Here is a 20,821-nt window from a genome sequence, read left to right as displayed (position 1 = left end):
TTACAGAAAAACTTTATCCAATTTTTTTTTTTATTAAATCTATTAGCTATTAATTTTCATATCAGTATATCAACATTATTAATAAAATATTATAATTTATTATCACAAATCTTTAATCACAAATATTTATACTGATATCCTTTTTATCAATTACTTTAACTTCTAAATCTAAATAATGTACATCTGTATTAGAAATTGAAGTATTTTCAATTTCTAATTCTTTTGGATAAATGGTGTCAATAACATTATGTATTTCAGAATTATTTGTGCTGATTAAATCATCAATATATCTATAAGTTAAAGTTACAATATCTGGATTTGTATAGTTTTCAATAGATATTTTCATAGTAATATAAATATAAATTTGCTACACAAGTTGAATAGTTAGCTCCCTTTGGAACTCCTGTCCCTTGTTTAAAAACTTGTTTATTGAAAAATATAAATTTATTATAAATACATAAACTTAATATATCTTTTATGTTTTTGGAACTATATTTTATTTTTTCCAGTTCTATAAAAGAATAACAATATTGTTCTATTAATGAATTTAAAACAAAGATTAAATATTTTAACGGTATTGTAGTATATAATGTAAAATCAAATGTTTGAATACAATTTACCTGTTCACACTTTCTTAGACATTCTAAAATAGGTTGGTTATTTCTTTATTATCAACACACATGTGTGTATGAATATACAAGACAAATACTGATTTTTGTGTCACATTGGTATGTCATCTTCTGAGTTTGGTCAGATTACATTTTATGATGCCCATAATATGACATTTACAGTTTCATACAAATTATAAACTCATATGTTAAATATGGGCAAGTTAGAATATAAAATAAGAAACTCCTATCTTTTCTATTTGCTGAGATATATCTTTTTATACCTGTAACTTTATAACCAATCAAAAGCTCTTATACTCTTGGGGAGTTTGAAGTATTATTGTCACAGAACAGCAAAATAAAGCATGGCAAATAATGATCTCTTACTTAAAAACTTTGTATTATTTCACTGCAGCTGCAATTTGATAAATTTTATCAAATTTCACACATGGAAAATGTAGAACAAAATACTGTAAACTACTATATCAATACCACAGACATCCATTATAATTTATCAGGCTTAGTGACTAAGCAGTATTTGAGTCTAGAAAAATATGATATTTCAAACATTTTAACCTCTGCCTTCTCAGATTCAAGACAAAAAGATCTTGGGGGCCTTTCCACCTTCTAGAGCCAGAAAACCTCGTGGTGTAAATTTTGAGCTTTTAACTGGTCATAAAGCCACAAAAGGGCAAAAAAACAGGTATATGCAAAGAAGTACATTCAAAAGTGGAAGATCTGGACAGGCCTACTGTTTGATTCACTAAAATGTAGTGATATCTCAGGAAATAGAAATACAGAAGATTCTTATTTTATATTCAAACTTGTAAATATCAGTAATTTGAGTTTCTAATTCACCAGACACTACAGGCTTTGTATTTGGACATCACAAACATACAATTTGATCCAAAGCTGTATTTAACATACTAAATAACATACAAAAATTGAAATTTAAGGCTTTTTTTAATGTTTACTCTTAAATTAATAACTTAATTAATGAACACTGCACCAAAAGTATTAGGACAAGAGAATATTACGTCATTTGTTTTATTTTATGAGGATAATTCTTCCATGCCATTACAAAATAAATTTGAACACTATGATTTCTGTTAACAATTGAATGAGCCAGGGTGACAATACTTATCATTCTTTAGAATTCCCATATACTTATACCAAGGGTATGTCATAAGGGTTCTGTTTGAATGAACATACTGATCAACTTTAGGGTTTGAAATAACTTATCACAATATCCCATGCAATGTCTTAACTTTATAGAAAGATTTTAGTAAGGAGCTAGTATATGGAACTGCTATATGCTAAAAGAAATTATCATTATATCACTTCACAAATAAATCTTGGTAAAAACAGTACGCCATTCCCTACAAAATGTAGAGAACTGTCAACTGAGCAGAGAATTTACATAAAATGTTTACATGATGTTGGTTGACCTCTCCAACAAATTGCTGCAGATTTGAAATTCTCCCCAAAGAGCTATGATGTACTCAAAAGTATTAAGACCAAGACAGGAATATTTGAAATTAGGAAAGGAAGGATCAGAACACCTAAACACAATGATACTGTATCTTCATTTATGCAGCCTTTGGAAGAGAAGGAAGACTGCCACTGATCTTAAGGATGAGATAAATAACCATGTACTAAATATTAGAAAAGTATCCAGATCTCGAGTATCAAGAACACTTAATGAGAATGGTTGTGTAGCAGTTAAAACCTTTTTACTTTGATCTCTAAATATTGTCAAGACAATAACATATGTTGGAAAGTTTTAAACTGGAGTGTTGATGATTGGAAAAGGGTGTTATAAATGGATGAGTCCAAGTTTGAAATATTTGGTTAAAAGCATAGCTTGTACATCCAGTGTAAGAAAGGTGAAAGATACTTAACCTCAATGTATAGCATCTACAATGATGGTATTGAGGTATTTTTCTGTTTATGTGGCAGGAGATTTTTACAAAGTAAATAGAACAGTGGGCCAGTGCATGTACCATCAAATTCTGATCCATAATGGTATATCCAGTGGTTTGCATATTATTGGCAAAAAATCCTACTATCAAGAATTTAATGACCCCAAGCACTTATCCAATCTATGCATAAATTACTGAGCTAAGAAAGAACCTGTTGACTCATTCAAATGGCACAATGGTCTCCACAGAGTCCCAGTTTCATCTCAATTGAACAGGGATATGATAGGTCAAAAACTTGACAAATTAAAAGTTACTTCCAAAGAAACTTTATGAAGCGTATTAGATATATTTGGAGTAAAATCCCAAAGGATACTTTGATTAAATATGTTGCAAAAATGCCTGAAAAACTGCCTGTAGTTATTAAAGCAAAAGGTGGACACACAAAATACTAACTGTTTGCTGAACTCAAGCACTTCCATTGAGTTTCTGTTGTACTAAATATGAAGATTAATAAAGTTTAGATGTCTCACCTGTGATTTACCTTCCACTGTTCTTTGAAAATAGCCTGAAATCTAATTTCTGACCTTGTTTCACACTTTTGCACAGTACTGTATAATACTAAAATCTGAATTATAACCTACAATTTGATACCAAACCTATTGACAGACATTCATAAAATAGCAGACATTCAACAAAATTTTGAGTATAAATCTACAAACATGATGACATGCCTTTTGATTCCTGATCATAGGCAGACACATGGAAAGAGGGTTAAACTAATCTTGAGTTTAAAGTGCAAATGAGCTAACCCTAGTAATTCAACAAAGTATGTTATAACAATCATAATTTAATTCCAACAGTCTCAATAGTCAAAACGTTTTTCTTATTTTATTAATTCACATCTACAACAATTACCACTTTACAAAACCTATTATTGTGCAACTTGTATTGGGTTGTAACAGCCAAACTTGAATACAAAAGTAAACAAACCTCATGAGAAGGAATATATATCTATGAAATATTAAGTAACAAAATGTGAATCAATGAATTAGTGCAACTTATTATGAATCTTTGAAAATATTTCAGCAATAATGTTTATAGTGCATCATTAACTTTTGTTTCTTTAATTTCTGTATATTAGTAGCTTTATGTATGTTTTACAGAATCCTTTAAGCTCATGGTATTAATTTACAATGGAAATTATGCAAGTCAAACTGTCAAACTTTGTTTAATTTGAACCAAACTTTATAAACATTCGTATCCTCCTGCACATTCTTATGAGTACTTTGATCATACATCAAACACAAAAAAATAAAATAAATAAATATTAATAATTTTTGAAATAAATATTTTGACCAATTTGACTAGTCATGCAGTACATTTTAAGAATGATAATGTCATAAAATGTGCCATTGGTGTTAAATGGTTAGCTCTTCCTATGCAAAATAATGAAAAGTTTTATATTGTGAACTAATACTTTCGCAAATAAATTTTTGAATTAGATTTAGAGAATTTTTACAAATATTTATCTTGGTCATAAGTTATAATGTTGTTTTAGTTGAAGATTTATTACTAGCTGGTGGGCTAAAATAAACATTTTAGCCCAGTTGTAAAATCACTGTTACAGAAAGAACTTGATTAAGTTGGTGATATTTATATACGTAAAAGTGGGTTTTCTCATTATCACGGATTAGAGATATTTAATTTTTATCAGCTATTTACAAATCAGAATTAGGTTACAGACTAATAATTATTTATTTGAACACCAGTTATTTATTATTTTTATTTTAATTAACTTTACTCGATATTCAGAACTAGTGAGCAGGTGAAGTTAAATTAATTTAGAAATATTAAAAAGTGATAGCTTTTGTGGCAAAAGTTTAAAAACACAGTAGAATGGAAAAGGTAATCACAGCATTCAAAAAATGTTAAGTTTTTTTTTCATACGTTTATCTTGCTTTTTTTTTTTCTGATGCATCAGAAACAATATCCAATACTGGCAAATTCATTTAGTGTCTTTCAGTCTTTATTGGGCCAGCATAAGAAAAAAAAAATCACTTTTTTACTGTTTTATAGTTAGCTAATTCCCTCTTAAAATTTTTAATACCTTCTTTCAAACATCATATTACTGATTTTTTAAGAACAAGTTTCTTTGTATGTGACATCTATTTTAATAAAATGTACAAAGTTTGAAAAATAGCAAAATGAAACAATACAAATTAAATTAAAATGTTAAAAATAAGATAATGTTAAAAAATAATAATAACTACAGCATGGGTAAGGTTTTCTTTCTTCTACAATATAGCTAAGACTATTTATTGTTTCTTAAAGTGTTACAAAAAAAAGTATTTATTATACAAATGAGAACCTCATTTCAAATAACTCCCCCATACTGAATTTCAAATTCCTTAATAGATAAATAAATTTAACAGTTGTGACACTTACCATCTTCTAAAGTGGTGCACTTGACTTTTTGACTGAAAGGACCTGCCTGAATGTCCAAGTTATGCAGTTGAACAAATATTTCGTATGTAGTGAATGGAAATAGCTGCTTGAGAACTACCTCATTTTTAGTGCTAAAAAAAATAGCCACTAATTTCAAAATGTTTAAACTAAATAGGAAACTGATTTATTATAAAATCAAACAACTAATAAAAGCTTAATCACATTTAAAAAATGTCTTATTAAAAGAAATTTCACTTATATAAAACAAACCATTAGAGTGGTTAAATAAACAACTGCACAATGTTGATATACATGGAAATTTACTTCACATGAATAAATAAACAAACAGTTGTTTAATAAAATGTGTAATCAAATGTGTTCCATGAATCTTTTCAAAGAATTGTGAAGATGTAATATCATGAACATTTGTCAATAGTTTGAAAGCCTTACCTACGTATGAAGTTTCTAGAGGATAAGTTTTTCATAGACTCTTCATCAACAATTGCATAGTAATTAACAGTGTAATAAGTAGCATTCAAGTCTTCTGGTATTTTCCATTTCACTTTTATGCTGGTTGAACTTAATGGTGTTGCTTTTATTTCATAGCATGGATAACTTTCAGAAGCTGAAAAAAAATCTAAAATTAACTAATTAATTTCATTTTATTAGACATAACAAATTAAACAGTATATATTTCTAATTTAAGGTTTTTCTTTAAACTGTAATTCCCAACCAACAATAAAAAATATATCATAATAATAAAAGTTGCCAACTGTTAGATTATATTACTGAATGTACAATTCTTCATCTTGAATAAACAGTGAACATTTATATAACTCTAAAAATTTAAAGCCCTTATGGAATAAACTGAAAATTTTCCAAAATATTACATAATTATGAGGTATTTTTATGAACTACTTAATGATTTTTATATCTTTTATAAATAAAGATTTGATACTTAGTCTAAACATTGAAATCAAATTTTCAATTTAGAACCACAAAAGTTATTTTGACAAAACTGCAAAAACAAAAGAATCACACCATATATAGCCATTAGGTAGCTACATATTTTTACTGTTTGTTTTTCATTTATTATCTAATTTAAAGCCATGCAATACATTATCTGTTCTTTGTCTACCATGAGAAACCAAACTTTGGATTCTAGTGCTGAAATTCCATAAACTTTTCACTAACACAACAGGGTACAGCAGTATTTCTCATATTTTATTAAGCCTATCATGACAGGTTTGATATAAAACATGAGTGTGTTTACACGTTTACATGTATAAATTATTTATACTACAACTTTTAAAGCAGTGCATGCGTTTCCACAAAATTTAGTAGACTTTTAGTAAACATTACAAGTATTTTATACATAAAAAAAATTTTTTTTCATTGAAACATTTTACTACAGATTAGCAAGCAATAAAATTTTTTAGACAACATCTATGAAGTAAAAACAAAAAGGGCTTAGGGATTTAAGTATTTTCAGTCATAACTTTGTAAAAGTTCCCATATATATTATACATTTGTCCATTAAGCATTAACAGAATATAATTTCTGCTACTCATTTTTATGCACACACATGCAAGTCATGAAAGTACCACACACTTTAAAGTACCACACACTTTAAGAATTTAAACTGAAACAAAAATTTGTTTTAAATGTTAATCATTTTTATTACACAATTGCAAGATTCAATAATTTCACCTTAAAACAAAAACCAGATTCATAAATTTATACAATAATCTGCTACAAAGTTAAATAAACATTTGAGTTTATTCTAATGCATTGCTTGATCAACAAAGTTCAAACATAATCTAATAATACTTAAAGAGCTGATAATCTAACATCAAAATTGCCAATTCAAAATGATGAAACATTAGTTATACTCCTCTTCAGTGAATGAATTTATAAAATTCATATTGTGCAGATAAATCTTAAAGTTGAAACTGGTATTAAAGTTTAAAATCTAGGAATATTACAGGTGATAACATTAAATAACTCATTAGAAAATGTGTTAGTGCTTATTCTGTAATTTTGTTATTTATAAACTAAATGATAAATAACTTTATGAATGGCTATACATTCAAACAGTGTACTACATAATATAAATAAGATACTTTACGTACGTTCAACTATCTCTACATTTGATTCATAATTAGGTTCATCAGAAAATGTGAGAATGGTTTGAATGGCTTCCAGACCATCACCAGGCTGACTGATAGCTTTTATACGTACTTCATACCATGTATTTGGTTCTAAATGTCAAATAATGTAGAAAATGTTAATTAACACAATAAAAATACAGGTCTAAACAAAATCAAAATGTTTTTAGAGTGGCAAGTATTATAATTTTCAAAGTTATGAAACACTTACTGAAATTAATACAGATTTACATTACAAGCTTATATACAAACATACAAGTTTCTTTCAATCTGTTAACTTTTGTTTATTACTGCTGATCTTTAGATTTAACTCAGTTTTGACCATATTGAATATATCAGTCAAAAACTACAGCAGAACATTATAACCATTGGAAATTTTCTGTCACATTAATCTTATTTGTTTGAAAAATGTAAATGTATTAATATTCATTGCTTCCAAAAAAGTTTTATTCATTTTACAGCAGAGTTAATCAAAATAAGAAATTACATTTGTACTGCAATATTTGAAGTTTTTTACCCAATTTATTTAATTTCCACCACAAATACTCCATACATATATACCAAAATATGATGTAGCTGGCACAGTTCCAATGTAAATAAAATAAATTAATACACTGTAAAGTCTGTAAGAATCTTTGTTATCCTTAAAGTTATACAGATGATTGTCAGACATTTTACTCTTAAGCTTTTAATTTGTAATTCTGAACTATTTCCACTTTCTAAACTGAGAAGACAATTAGTCATATTGCAGTAAGTACTTCAAAATAAAGGAAATCTTGAATAACAGTCTGATAATGGAAAAAAATGCACTGAGCTACAAACATTCAATTTTTTTTTCATACTCACTTTAATATATAGCAAGTTTAGCATAGTTTACTTGAGTTGGTTTAAAAAGTGTATAATTGTACAACATATGGTTAATAATATGCTTAATTTCAAAAATACCTTATATATTTATTAAATCAATGTCTTTTTGAAATAAGTTATGCATGAGGATATCACGTATTTACTGTTAATCTTGAAAGAAACAATCTTCACTATTGTGGTATTTCACTAGATGGTATAGCTAATTATCAATAGATGGATAAACTGTCTCAAATATTAAGTACAATCACACAGAATTTTGAATGATTTTAAAATGTTCTGAAGTAAACAAATGAAGACCTCTCTAAACTTTTTTTATATTCCTTTGTCATTTCTTTACTGAAAAACTAATATCAAACATTACACTTTTTACACTCTGAAAATGTTTTCTAAAGAAATCAGAGTTGTATGAATCAACATAAAAAGAACATGCCTTAACAAGTACCCAACACTGAATACCACAGTTTAAAACATACATCCCAAACAAATTAAAAATACACTGTAGCACCTTTAAGATCTTGTATAGTCAAAGGATAATGACAGTTTTTGAACTCTACAGAGAATTGAGTTTGTGATATTAAAAAAGGTTTTGAACATGAATCAGCAAGTCACCTGACAACCACAGTAGAAAGGCACACATTAATATTCAATTTTGACATTATTTTACATTTGTAAGTAGAGAAATGCCACTACAACCTGATCACTTTTAAAAAGGGTAGGTAACAGCCTTTTCCATTGCAAAATATTCATGCAATTAAATGAACTTAGTATATCCAAGATGGAGGTTACCCTTGTACTATATGAAACAGCCACACTTTAAATACTTTAAAAAAAATTTACACTTGGATTCTATAATAATCATACAGACAAACACAATGAATTTTAAATTATTTGTCAATGTAACAGTAATTTGGCATGCTTTTCATATTCATTAAAAGTATGTATCAATAAATTAATGAAAAGCAAAGGAAGAATGTCTTACTTAAATCTTCAAAGAAATAGTTTGTTTTATCAGCTGGCAACTCCACTAACTTTATCTGTGACTTCTTCAGCTCTACACAGGACAAACTGAATCCCTTCAGTGCTTGAAAATTGTAGTGAGAGATGTCCCACTTGACTTCCAAAGTTGTTGAATTGATGACTGTGAGATGCATATTTGGAGAAGGAGGAACTACAAACAGTAGTATTTCATCGTTAATAACTCAAGTATCTAAAAACAATTTTAACTTATAAAATAAACTAATAGAATTCAAGCTTTATTATTTTAAAACTACTGCTTAATTTTATTTCTGGTATAAACTCTTTTAGGTATTTTCTAAGAAATATTCTGTCAATTCAACTACATACACATTTTTTTAAATACTCCTATTAACCCTTTCACAGCAGACTATATAATATACAGAAGTATTTATATATACTATAACTTCATGACAGGCTGTATAATATATTTACAAATACTATAACTTTTGATGCAGTGTGTTTTACAAAATTTGATAGAATTTTAGTAACTATTGCAAGTATTTTTTTAAATTATTTTTACTAAAGATCTGTTTGTGAAAATATTGAGTATGTTTCATTACTAATCTGAGTGTGAAGCAATTTTCATGTTATGATTAAAAAAACTATTTTGTCCCAAAAAACTCAAACATTTTTTGTACAATCTCTAAAACCTGTTAAAACATTTCAAATCTTCATTTTCAGTAAAACTTTATATTTTACCTATTATTTTATCTACCCTAACTGGATGTGGTGTGTCAATTTGATGGACCTTGTAACCACCATAACATTTTTTTTATTGTACAATTACTAAAATTTATAACATGAAAAAACATGTTTAGTCTAAATAGCTTAAATATCATAACATTATTTATTATTTTATTAAAATGACCTCTCAGTCATGCCTGGCCAACATTACAGAAGTTGCATTGATGCTACACACATACACTCATGTTACCATGTCAAAAAATATAAAACTGAATGTGTTTCAGTGTAAAATACAGTCACATTTCATTTATAATGTATTATACATACATTATTACTATTTACAAACAAGTTCTTGAAGTTACTTTTCTTAAAACACAGAACTATAAATGAAGTATAACAAACTATTATCTCTTATAAATCCAAGCTTTGTTCTTGTTTGCTGCTTGCCATAGGTTGCTAAGCCTATCAAATTTTACACATGAAGAATGTGAAATGAAAATTTTTTTAGGTTTTATATATACATTTGAAATAACCAAAAGTCATAAGTTAGTACTTCAAGTAGTATGTGTACATAAGGAAGTGTTTCCAAAAAATGGAAAGTGGTGGGTAAGGCCACTGTGTGAGTGTGTTTTGGAACACAGGCGATATCTCAGCATACATAAAAGATAAGAGGTTCGGTATTCTATATTTTAGCATGTTAATATCTGTAACCTGAGTTCCTAATTTTTACAAAGCTATGGACTTTCTATTTGGTAATCACAAACATAATTTGAACCAATGCTCTATTCAACATACCATGTGACACACAAAAATCAATATTTAGGTGTGTTCTTTTAATATTTACTTTTAATTTATGAAATTAACTAATGTATAATACTAAAATTTGAATTATCTATAATTTGATGCCAAACATATTGAGATAAATTATAAAATAGTAGTTCAATAACATTTTGAATGCTGGTCAACAAAGATGATGACATGGCCTTTGACCCATGACCTCTTGGGATAGGGTTAATAACAATTGTTTTGATATAAATACAATCCTAAATATTTAAGAGAAAAACACAAAAATTATCATAGATATGCTACTATAGCATAACTGTAATTTACCTTTATTATCTTGTAGACTGGGCATTTTTTGAGTAACCCATGGCCACTTACTGTCACTCAAAACTGTGTATCCTTTAGAGGTGCCTGCACTTACTTTGATATCATATTTCTGTTTTGGCTGGAGACCTGTATTAAATTAAATAAAATACAATTCTAAAAAATTTAAGTATAAAAAAATATTTTCCACATCACACATTCATCCTTAGATTAGTCAATACAGAAATCTGTTATAGCCACACAAGGGATGGACCATATTGCACAATGTGCGTTACTTTTGTTTCCAATTTTCTTTTCACATGTAAATCTTTTACTGAATGGTTCAATGCTGAAAATGTAGTTGCAAAACATACCCCATCACAGACTCACCTAATGAGAGCTAAACAAGCATTATTGTTTGCAAATATAAATACAACAAACAATGAAATATCATACAGTGTCTCCAAAACGTATACCACAATAAAGTGGATCATACCCTCAAATCCCTTTATCATCAGTTGCATTTTTTGGGGGTTGCTAAAAATCCCACTTTGTGACACACCACAATACTAGTGCTGTTCACACCACTGTCAACTTTAGAGCAGAAACTTGTGTAACTCTCCACCATCACTTTCAGACTGTTCCAAGAATTGAGCCAAGTACTTTACATCACCATACCCAAAACAAACTCACTGACTTATAGAGCCAACAGATTTCTTTCCAATGCTATCATCATGCAGGTCAAAATCTCCAAGTGTTACTCCATCCTTGTTGGCGAGATGAAACAGAGCAATTCTCCATTCACTTACAATATTTGAATGCTGGTAATTTCCATGTAAACAAGGACTTTATATGTTTTGTTGGTTAAAATGACACTACTAGTGCAACTCTCACTAGCTTAAGCATCATATAGCTACAACAGATGGAATTAAAGTTATCAAATCTTGTTAGGTACATCACTGAGCAGACAACTTGAGTGGCTATGCATGTCTAGTAGAAGCTTACATTCAACAGCAACACCCCAATGCCAAATGCTGTTGGAGTCACAACCTTAACCTGGCATTCAGATATTCTTGCAGTGTTATATCCATTCACAACTTGTACAACATTGCTAGTAAATTCTCAGCTTTTTCACAACTTTGCCAAAGCATCTCATACTGTATATGGTTCATGCTGCAGACACCATCAACGAACATTTGAAAACCTTCTGCCCAACTTGATGGACTTAATGTTTTGGCAGTATATATCATCCAGAGTCTCTTATTCATCCTTAACATACTTGACATCATAAAAGTTGACTATTATACATCTTCATAAACAAATTCTACTATGTACCTTGCTTCACTAAAAAAATTTGATTCTGTCATATCCCTGGTTCATAGCAGAACAGATGTTTTAACACACACATCTCTTATGCAACTCTCTTCAGTTGGAAAAATGCAATTTGTTTGAACCATCTGAATAGTCTGCTCAACTCATAGAAATTAAACATTTTCATCAGTCTGGACTGCTGCATGAGCTGTTACCAACCTAATGATAATTCAATCCAAAAACCATGGACTAAAAAGTGGCACAGCAAATGATCTCACATTTCCACTGATAACCCTAAAGATTACTGGAGACTTGATGCCTTCATTCCTTTCACCAACCATCTGATTAGTGAGTGAACTTCAAACATGACTTTATAATACTTTACCCATACTAAAAACCCAGTTTCTGTTTGCTTCATACACAAATGAACTTCTACAATGAGGTGAACATTAGGTCAAAATATGCACTTTTTTCCCTCTCAAAAGTGTGCCGACACTGAACTGACAGCATGCATGCAGTGATCAGTTCCAGTAATGTTTTGAGTGACGACCTTTCTAGTGCATACAAGGACTTATACCTTCTATTTGAGCATCTATATTTTCAGTGTTCTCTGTACATCAGTGGCAACATTAGAATCATAATGTGCATTGAGCCCTCTTCATCACCTTGAAATATTACTCTGGAATACAATGAGTAATGATTAGCTTACAAAACTCATGTTAATAAATGTTCATCAGGATATAAACAAACACTGAATCAGTTCTGCACACATTTGATACTTCAGGATATTGCCATATTGTCCTTCCTTCTCTTAAAAAATGAGAAAATTTGTAAATATAATTTCTTTTTTTTAAATGTTTAAAAAAAGTGTATAATGTTCATAGTATTTCAATAATAAACCTGTAGAAAAATGTACTTTTTTCCCAGAGGTCTATGAATGCCATTGATCACAGTGAAAGTAAAAGACATTAAGTTTTATTGATTTTTATGTTTTGTTTTTGTTGGTGAATTTTTATACATGTCAATAAAATATAACTAAAATGCTCTTATCATAATTTTCATAATATATGTTTTACATTTACCTAAAGAGTGAAATTTTTTGGGGCAATACTTATTTACCTGAAAATGAATAACAATTAAGATTCTGATAGTTGTATTAGTGTGTAATGCAAAAAAAAGTTAAAATTGAAAAACTGGGATATTATGACAGGCAAAATAGCTTAACAAAATTGCAAAATTAAAAAACTTTTACATCAAAACCAGTTTACATAAAGATAATTTAACATAAAAAGGTATTGGTATCATTAACAACCATCAGTTTAACAAATAACAGCATGTTCTTTACTGGATTTATTGTACATTTATCTCAAATAGACGAGAGATTAGCATTCACAGACTTTGATTAACACCTTTTACACATTAAATGGTTTCTTTCCTAAAGTTCTTTATTTAGAAGCATACAAATATTTAAAACAGCATCCAAAAACTGCTCAACAAGAATTCACAGGTTTAGTAAAAAAAAACAAAAAACACATCATCTGTAGCTTTTGGAATTCATCCTATTACTTATTAAAATTATTTTAATAGATTTTCACTTATTTCATACTTGTTAATATAAAACCTGAAAACCCAGGTGGCAGATACTGTAAAATCTAATTTTCTCAAACTATGAGGGCCATTTTTTGGTTATAGCTGTTCCATATTCTAAGCAGTGATCATTTTTCACACCTATAACCATATAAAAATTCCCAGTTTTACAAACTATCATCATGCTAGCTTGAAACAGCAGTTTCCAGTTCATCAGTTTAAATGTTTTCACATTTAAATTTTCACAAACAAAAGTCAACTATACATCATACATAAAGTTAAACTACAATGAAAACCATACAACTGTTCCTCTTTTTCTTAAATTAGAAAGTTTAAACAATGAAAAAGACCGTTGCAATAATTCTTGTACACAAAACATGTTCAGCAACTATTACTTCTTTAATAATTCTGTATAAAACTTTGGTTAATTACAAATTATTAAAAAGGAAACATCTTTACACACTAAAATACAATCCTTTTAACAATATTTTTAAAGAATTATTTTATAACCTGTTATGTTATATTCGGTAATCCCAGGACCAACTTCAATAGTGTTAAACGAAGCCTGTTTATGAACACGAATGAAAATACGGTAACCAATTATAATCCCTTGAGCAGCCTCAGCAGGTATTTCCTCCCAAGCAACATGTAAGGTTGTTGGATTGATACATGTCAACATTATTGAAGGTGCCATGGTAGGAACTGAAATTAACAGATATTATAATATTTTCAGAGCCCTTGCTGAATCAGTTTGAATGAAAGAAGATTTTCATGCTACAAATAAAAATACTTCTTTTCAACTAAGTTTCATATTTCATTTCCATAATCTCAAGAATCTTCTAAAATATCATGAGTTTTATTTCAGTATAACTATCTCATTTCCTCTACCTTAACACTAACTACAAGGAAATTATTTAATAAAAGTTGAAATATGTGAAAGAAAATCAAAAATTTTTTTCATTTCTTAAATGACTGCAAATTGTAACATGCAATTATCTATCTTATTAGTTTTAGGCCTTTTAACTTTTCACAAGATCTTTCATTTAACTTTATTTCTTTTTGTTCTTTAAATACAAGAAGCAATATAACACCCAAAAGGAATACAACAGTTTAGGGTAAGGGAAGCTTAAGGTTATACAACTCGATGTTATACTTTCATTGAGTAAGTATTATGATTTTTTTTTGTTATATAACCTGATAATTTTTTTAATTTTTACACTTTAGTTACTTTTTTAAAAACAAGCTATTAAAAAATTAGAAATGTACATAAAAAAAATACAAATTGAGCTTATACATTAGCCCTATGCAAATTTACATTTGGTTGCCCATATTAGTAAGTCTTCTTTTTCCTAACTGTTTGTTGACCAAACATTAATTTGTGTAGCTTTTAGATATACATTTTGCAACCTAAAATATATATGGCACTAAATCAGAATGACCAAAAACTACTACAACTTCAGTAGCTTTCTAACCAAACTATACATTAGTTTAAAATTTCCATTACTCTTTCAGAGGAAAAACTTCAGTCCACACACATCAGGAGCTACTTGTACTTAAAACTTAGATAGTACAAAAGTTTGAATTACAGCTAACATTTTAATGCTGCCAAGTTTGTTGACCTACATTACTAATATTGTAACTTAATTAAATTTTGAGTGTAACTCTGTAAAAAATCTTGTGAAATGTAAATTTTATCAAGATTCCACCATCTGTATACAGAGTATTAACTAAAAAATTAATTGTTGTCTTGTTCATACAACTAGAAATTCATAGCTACACTAAAAGTGTAAAATATAATTAGAAATACAGTACTGCACTGCTGGTTGCAAAATGAGCTTGAGGGCAACTGTAAAATGGCATTCTACTTCTCTCCACGATTTCTATAAACATTTGCAAAATAGCACTGGAACATCGTACCTTTATTATAATTAGAGAACACAAATATTCTATTCAATATAAGCCCACCATAACTGTATTAATCCTTCTGCAATGAGCTTTGTAATTATATACACAAATTCATCCACACATTTGCACTGTAACTTTTTGTAAAGCATGTGCATCTTGTTTGTAAAAACAGTTTCATTACTAGTCTGAGTGCAAAGTAATTTCATGTTATGATTTGAAAAACTATTTTTCGTCACAAAAATCTCAAATATTTTTGTAATCTCTAAAACCTCCTAAATGCATTTCAAATATTTCTTTTCAGTAAGACATTATATTTTATGTTATTTTCTATACTCTAACTGTGTGGTCTGTCATTTGAACAACCTTGTGACTATCATAAAAAAAAGAATAGGAAATAAATATAAATTATGCTTTTTCCCTGCTAGAATGACTACATATTATAACATGAAAATACAAATGTTTAGGCTAAGTAACTTCAGTCTCATAACAATATACTGACCTTCGAGTTGTGCCTAGCTAATATTACATAACTTTCATTGGCAAGGTGCACATGCACTCATGTTAGATAACCAATAATATAAAACTGTCCTTTACTTTAGTCTTCCATCTTAGCTGTGTTTTAGTGGACTAGTACTTTGTAATATACAGTCACATTTCAATTGTTATATGTTATATATATATATGAGAGAGAGAGAGAGAGATTATTACTATGTAGAAATAAATTATTAAACTTTTCTTAAAATACTAAACAATGAATAAAGAAGCATAGAAAACAATTCTCTCTTCTCAATTTGACCTTTATACTCAGCTGAGGCTGGATATATGTTGCTAAGCCTTTTAAAATTTTGCATGTGGAGGATACCAAACAAATTTTTTTTAGGTTTTATATATATACAGTTGAAAAACCAAAAAAAATCATTAACTACACTGATACTGTAGAATTCCACTATAATTTATTAAGCTTGGTAACTAAGATGCATTTAGATTAACAAAAATACAAGACTTCAAGCAGATAACCTACCTCCTTGAAATCTTGGATTGAAAGAATGTGGTAGACTTTCTCAGATTAAAATGACTAAGAAAACCACTAAGAGGACATTCTAAGCTGTTGAATGGTTCACATGTCATATATTGAAGTGTATTAAGTGACCATTTTCAAAAATGTAAAAGGTTGAATGGAGCCAATGTGTTTGATTCAGTTACATAAGCCATACTTCAAGAAAATAAAAAAACAACAACAAGGTTCTTATTTTATCTTCTAGTTTGATAACATTAGTAGCTTGAGTTCCTAATTTTTTATGAAACTATAGATTTAGTATTTTGACATCACACACATTTAATTTTAACCAGTGCTGCATTCAACATACTAAAATCTATATTTAGATGTGTTTTTTAATATTTACTTTTAAATTAAGAAATTAACTTATATATTATCAAATTTTGATTTGTAATCTACAATTTGACTGACTTACTGACAAATTCATAAAATATCAGTTCAATAAAATTTTGAATGCAAGTCAACAAACACAATGGCATGGCTGTGACCTGCTGCAAGAGTAAAATGATACTTTGAAATAGTATTTTTGTGAAAAAAAACAAAACAAAAAACTTAAATAACCATGAAGAGTCCAGACATTCTTTGCCAAACAATATTAAATATAAGGAAATCACATATGAAAATACCACACTTCTCTAGTTGTGAAAAATGTACATAATAAATTGCACAGTTGTTTTCATACCTTTATTAAATTTGGCTTATGATATACATACCATCTTCCTGTGTCTGTTGAGTAATCACATCTGATTTTTCACTGGCAGTAATTCCAGTGTAGGCCCTCACATAGAAACTGTAGTTTGTAAATGGTTTAAGATTATTTATCTTCTCTTCTGTATCTACTGACACCACATCATATTCAAGAGCACTGTCACCACCTAATGAAATAAGCAAAACTTGAATGGTTATTTTCATGATCTTTGAATGCATATTCGTAACATCCTTTAAAATATTATCTTGCACACTTGTTTTCCTCATTGTCTTTTGGGTGGAAGGTTGCTGTACCTAAGTTTACTTCTGCCTAGATAAAAAGTAAAATAGAAAAATCTGAAATTTTTCTCAACTACCAGTTTTAATAATTTTTGGAAATAACCAGACTCTTGAAGCTCTAAACTGTTAAAAGAAATATATACAAATTATTTCCAAGCTTGTTTCTCTCCAATCCTTCCTGTAAAACTTAGTTGTCTCATTAAAATTCAGTTATGTTCACATTATACAGACATATTCAAAGCCTGTGAAATTCTAAGACCATAAATGGAAAAAAATTATGCATTCCATGCAATTAAACGTCTCTACAAAATTTTCCAAAGCAGATGTAAAATATATACTTATTGATTTCTTTTATTTCATTTTTAAACAAGAAGTTTCACTAACCATTACAAACATATTTAAATACACATATCTAGTCCAGTGTGTGTCACATCAAACACTATAGAACAGTTTGATCACTGCCTGCCCATCATGATTTTTGTGAAGGAGTGCAAGGGGCCATGAAATCTTATAAGTGTAGTAAGTATTACTACAATAAACCTAATGTCAAAACATAGCATGAGATTACCTAGTTTACAGCCAAGTGCATAAAATTTATCATGCATAAATGTTTGTAACTCCAAAACTCAAATTATTTCTGAATTAAGTTATTTTATGTTATATCACCAATGCTTTTGTATAAAACAAACATTTTTAATTATATATATTTTAAATTATGAAATTAATAAATATTTTCTCAGTTTTGTTTTCTATACATGTTATTTTACATTTTAGTAGGTAAGCTAACAACAATATTAGATTATACTTTTGTTACTAAACAACATGGCATGAAAGCGATTGTTGAAACATGCACTGGATTTCCTATGTATTAGAAATTGTTAATCTAATCGATTTTTACTAATGGTTATTCCAAGAATGAATTCATTTCATAAACCATCTTAATTTCGATTGGCTCACAAAGGAATTTACTGATGTCCAACTGCCTCAACTACATTTTACTGCCTCTTTGTTGGTCAAGTTTGATTTCACAAATTTTATTTACTTTAGTTAACTATGAAATGCGAGATCAGAGTATACTATTGGATGGAGTTGGTAGTACTTTCTCCATTATTTATGACAGAAATATGATAGTACATGCACATACATAAAATGAGCATTGCCATTGTCAGTTCTAGTTATCAACCCAATGTCACAATGGATAATGCCTGTGGTAATAGCACCTATATGAACTGGAGTATTCCATTTATCCAAACACCATTGATAAGCTAGCCAGCAAACATGGAAAATCAATTAAGGGTATGGAGTTGAGATTACACACAGTGTGCCAACTCCTACTGCTTTTCCCTGTCTAAAGCCATTTAGGGGAAGACAATTATCCTTAAAGTAGAAATGAAATCACCCTAAAATTTCTACTATATGCAAATCTCTCCTTATCTTAACAGTTCTTACAAGCAGGGGTGTAGATTTTTTTACACCCAATGGGAGGGGATGATTTTTGCAACCACTTATGTGGACTGTTCAATTTTCAAATTGGTAATCTCTGATTACGTGAACCTGAAAGCTGTAAACATTCAGTCACAGAGTAATCTTGTTGCCACGATACTTCAAGGTTTCCATGTAGGTTTGTATAAGTGAGGTGTTGTGAACAGTTTTCAAAATGTTAATAAAATAAGACAAATGTGTCACAAATTAACTGCCACATGAATTTATTCCTGCACACTGCAGAGTATTAAAGATGGCCATTATACTTGACAAGGTTACTAATAACTTTCATTGCATGAATTACGTTTTCAAATATTAATAAAATTAGTGATTACCCTTGATAAGTTTATATCATCTGAAAAACTGTTCATGTTTTTGATAAAAATAATTAAAATGTCTTTGCAAACTCTTGAAAATTACACATCAATATAATGTAGCACATAATTATTCATACTTATCATTGAAATAAGATTCATTTAGTCCTCTAGTCTACATGTTCCCAAACATAGATCTCCTTTGCAATGATCTGTTTATGAATTCTTTCATAAGCTCTTCTACATTTATCTTGTCAACCTCATCTTTGTGAGTGTGACAAACTGCCACATGGTTGAGGCAGCACTGAGATATAGTTGACCTTCACCACATCTTCAACCGTCTTAATGCAGAAAAGCTGTGCTCACATTCGCAGCTGGATACTGGACATACAAGCAAAATTTTCATGAGAAGAAACACTTCACTAAACATCTGCTGGTTTGTTTCATGCATTTTACAGTAAGCATCCTTGGCACCTTTCAGAGATACTGCTTTTGTTGTTCCTTTGAACATGGGCAACTGAAACTCGAGCTGTTGTGCAGAGATTTCTGGATAGAAGTTTATAACCTAGTTGACAATCTAGCCAGATGTGATCATATTCTCAAGCCTTAAATCATTGTTGTCTGCATTAAATCTAGTGGTCAGATGTTTTATGATGGTGTCCACAAATTCAAAATATTGGCTTCTGTAGTAATCTCTAGTTGTTGCAGAATGGTGTGCTGAGCCATCACCTGTGATCCTTCTGGGGGGTCTGCGAATGCGTGGTAGTTCAATAGGCACCAGATCTAGGGAAGTTATCTTTTTCTCAGCTTCATCAAATATCTTGTTGTAATTTTCCTCTGTTCGCAATACCTGCTTGATCAACTGTCATTGCAGATGCTTCAATCATGCCAGATACTGTCGCTGATTTTGCTTGGAATGAACGGTTTAGTTCCTCTAATGCAGCTAATGGATGCTGAGCCATCAACAATCCTAAAACTGTCTTTCCTTTGTCCAATCTGTCCAGCAGACCTCGTGCTTTCACTACTACATCTGATTTTGCATTTGCTAATTCTGACAAAGAATCAACAATGTCACTGCAGTAATCATTAGCACATTAATTGCAGATAGGTAGCACAACAAGCGTGTTGGACACAGTGGGCAGATGTATTTAACTGGACAATTGTGGCTGTCTAATGATACAATATTTTCAAAGATTGTCTTGTATTTGCCTGACCTCTGAAGCAAAACACCAAGTTCATGTACCCACTGGATAGAATCTCTAACACATTCACAAGCTTCAACTGCATGTTGAATTATTAAATTAGCCTGGTGTGTTCTGCAGTGAAAAAACAAAGCTGACGGTTGCTTCTCTTTTATTTCTGCCTGGCATCCACTGTATGC

The 20,821-nt window shown here is 29.4% G+C and overlaps 1 protein-coding gene across 4 annotated transcripts in view; it reads right to left on the bottom strand.

The window, feature by feature from the left end:
- The window catches only part of LOC143232746 (protogenin A-like), a 154,862-nt gene that overhangs the window by 28,890 nt on the left and 105,151 nt on the right, over window positions 1–20,821 (bottom strand). For 3 of the 4 annotated variants that reach the window (XM_076468543.1, XM_076468545.1, XM_076468546.1), the window contains 7 exons: window positions 17,371–17,532; window positions 14,206–14,397; window positions 10,822–10,947; window positions 8,990–9,178; window positions 7,108–7,236; window positions 5,426–5,612; window positions 4,976–5,106 (listed from right to left, as the gene is read on the bottom strand). In XM_076468543.1, coding sequence (XP_076324658.1) covers window positions 4,976–5,106; window positions 5,426–5,612; window positions 7,108–7,236; window positions 8,990–9,178; window positions 10,822–10,947; window positions 14,206–14,397; window positions 17,371–17,532 — 1,116 coding nt within the window. The remainder of the gene's footprint in view (window positions 1–4,975; window positions 5,107–5,425; window positions 5,613–7,107; window positions 7,237–8,989; window positions 9,179–10,821; window positions 10,948–14,205; window positions 14,398–17,370; window positions 17,533–20,821) is intronic. The other variant, XM_076468544.1, reaches the window with a different exon arrangement.

Source organism: Tachypleus tridentatus, chromosome 11, assembly GCF_004210375.1.
Source record: "Tachypleus tridentatus isolate NWPU-2018 chromosome 11, ASM421037v1, whole genome shotgun sequence".
NCBI classification, from domain to species: Eukaryota; Metazoa; Arthropoda; class Merostomata; order Xiphosura; family Limulidae; genus Tachypleus; species Tachypleus tridentatus.
The sequence above is the reverse complement of the archived record's forward strand: the minus strand, read 5'-3'. Positions and strand labels throughout refer to the sequence as shown.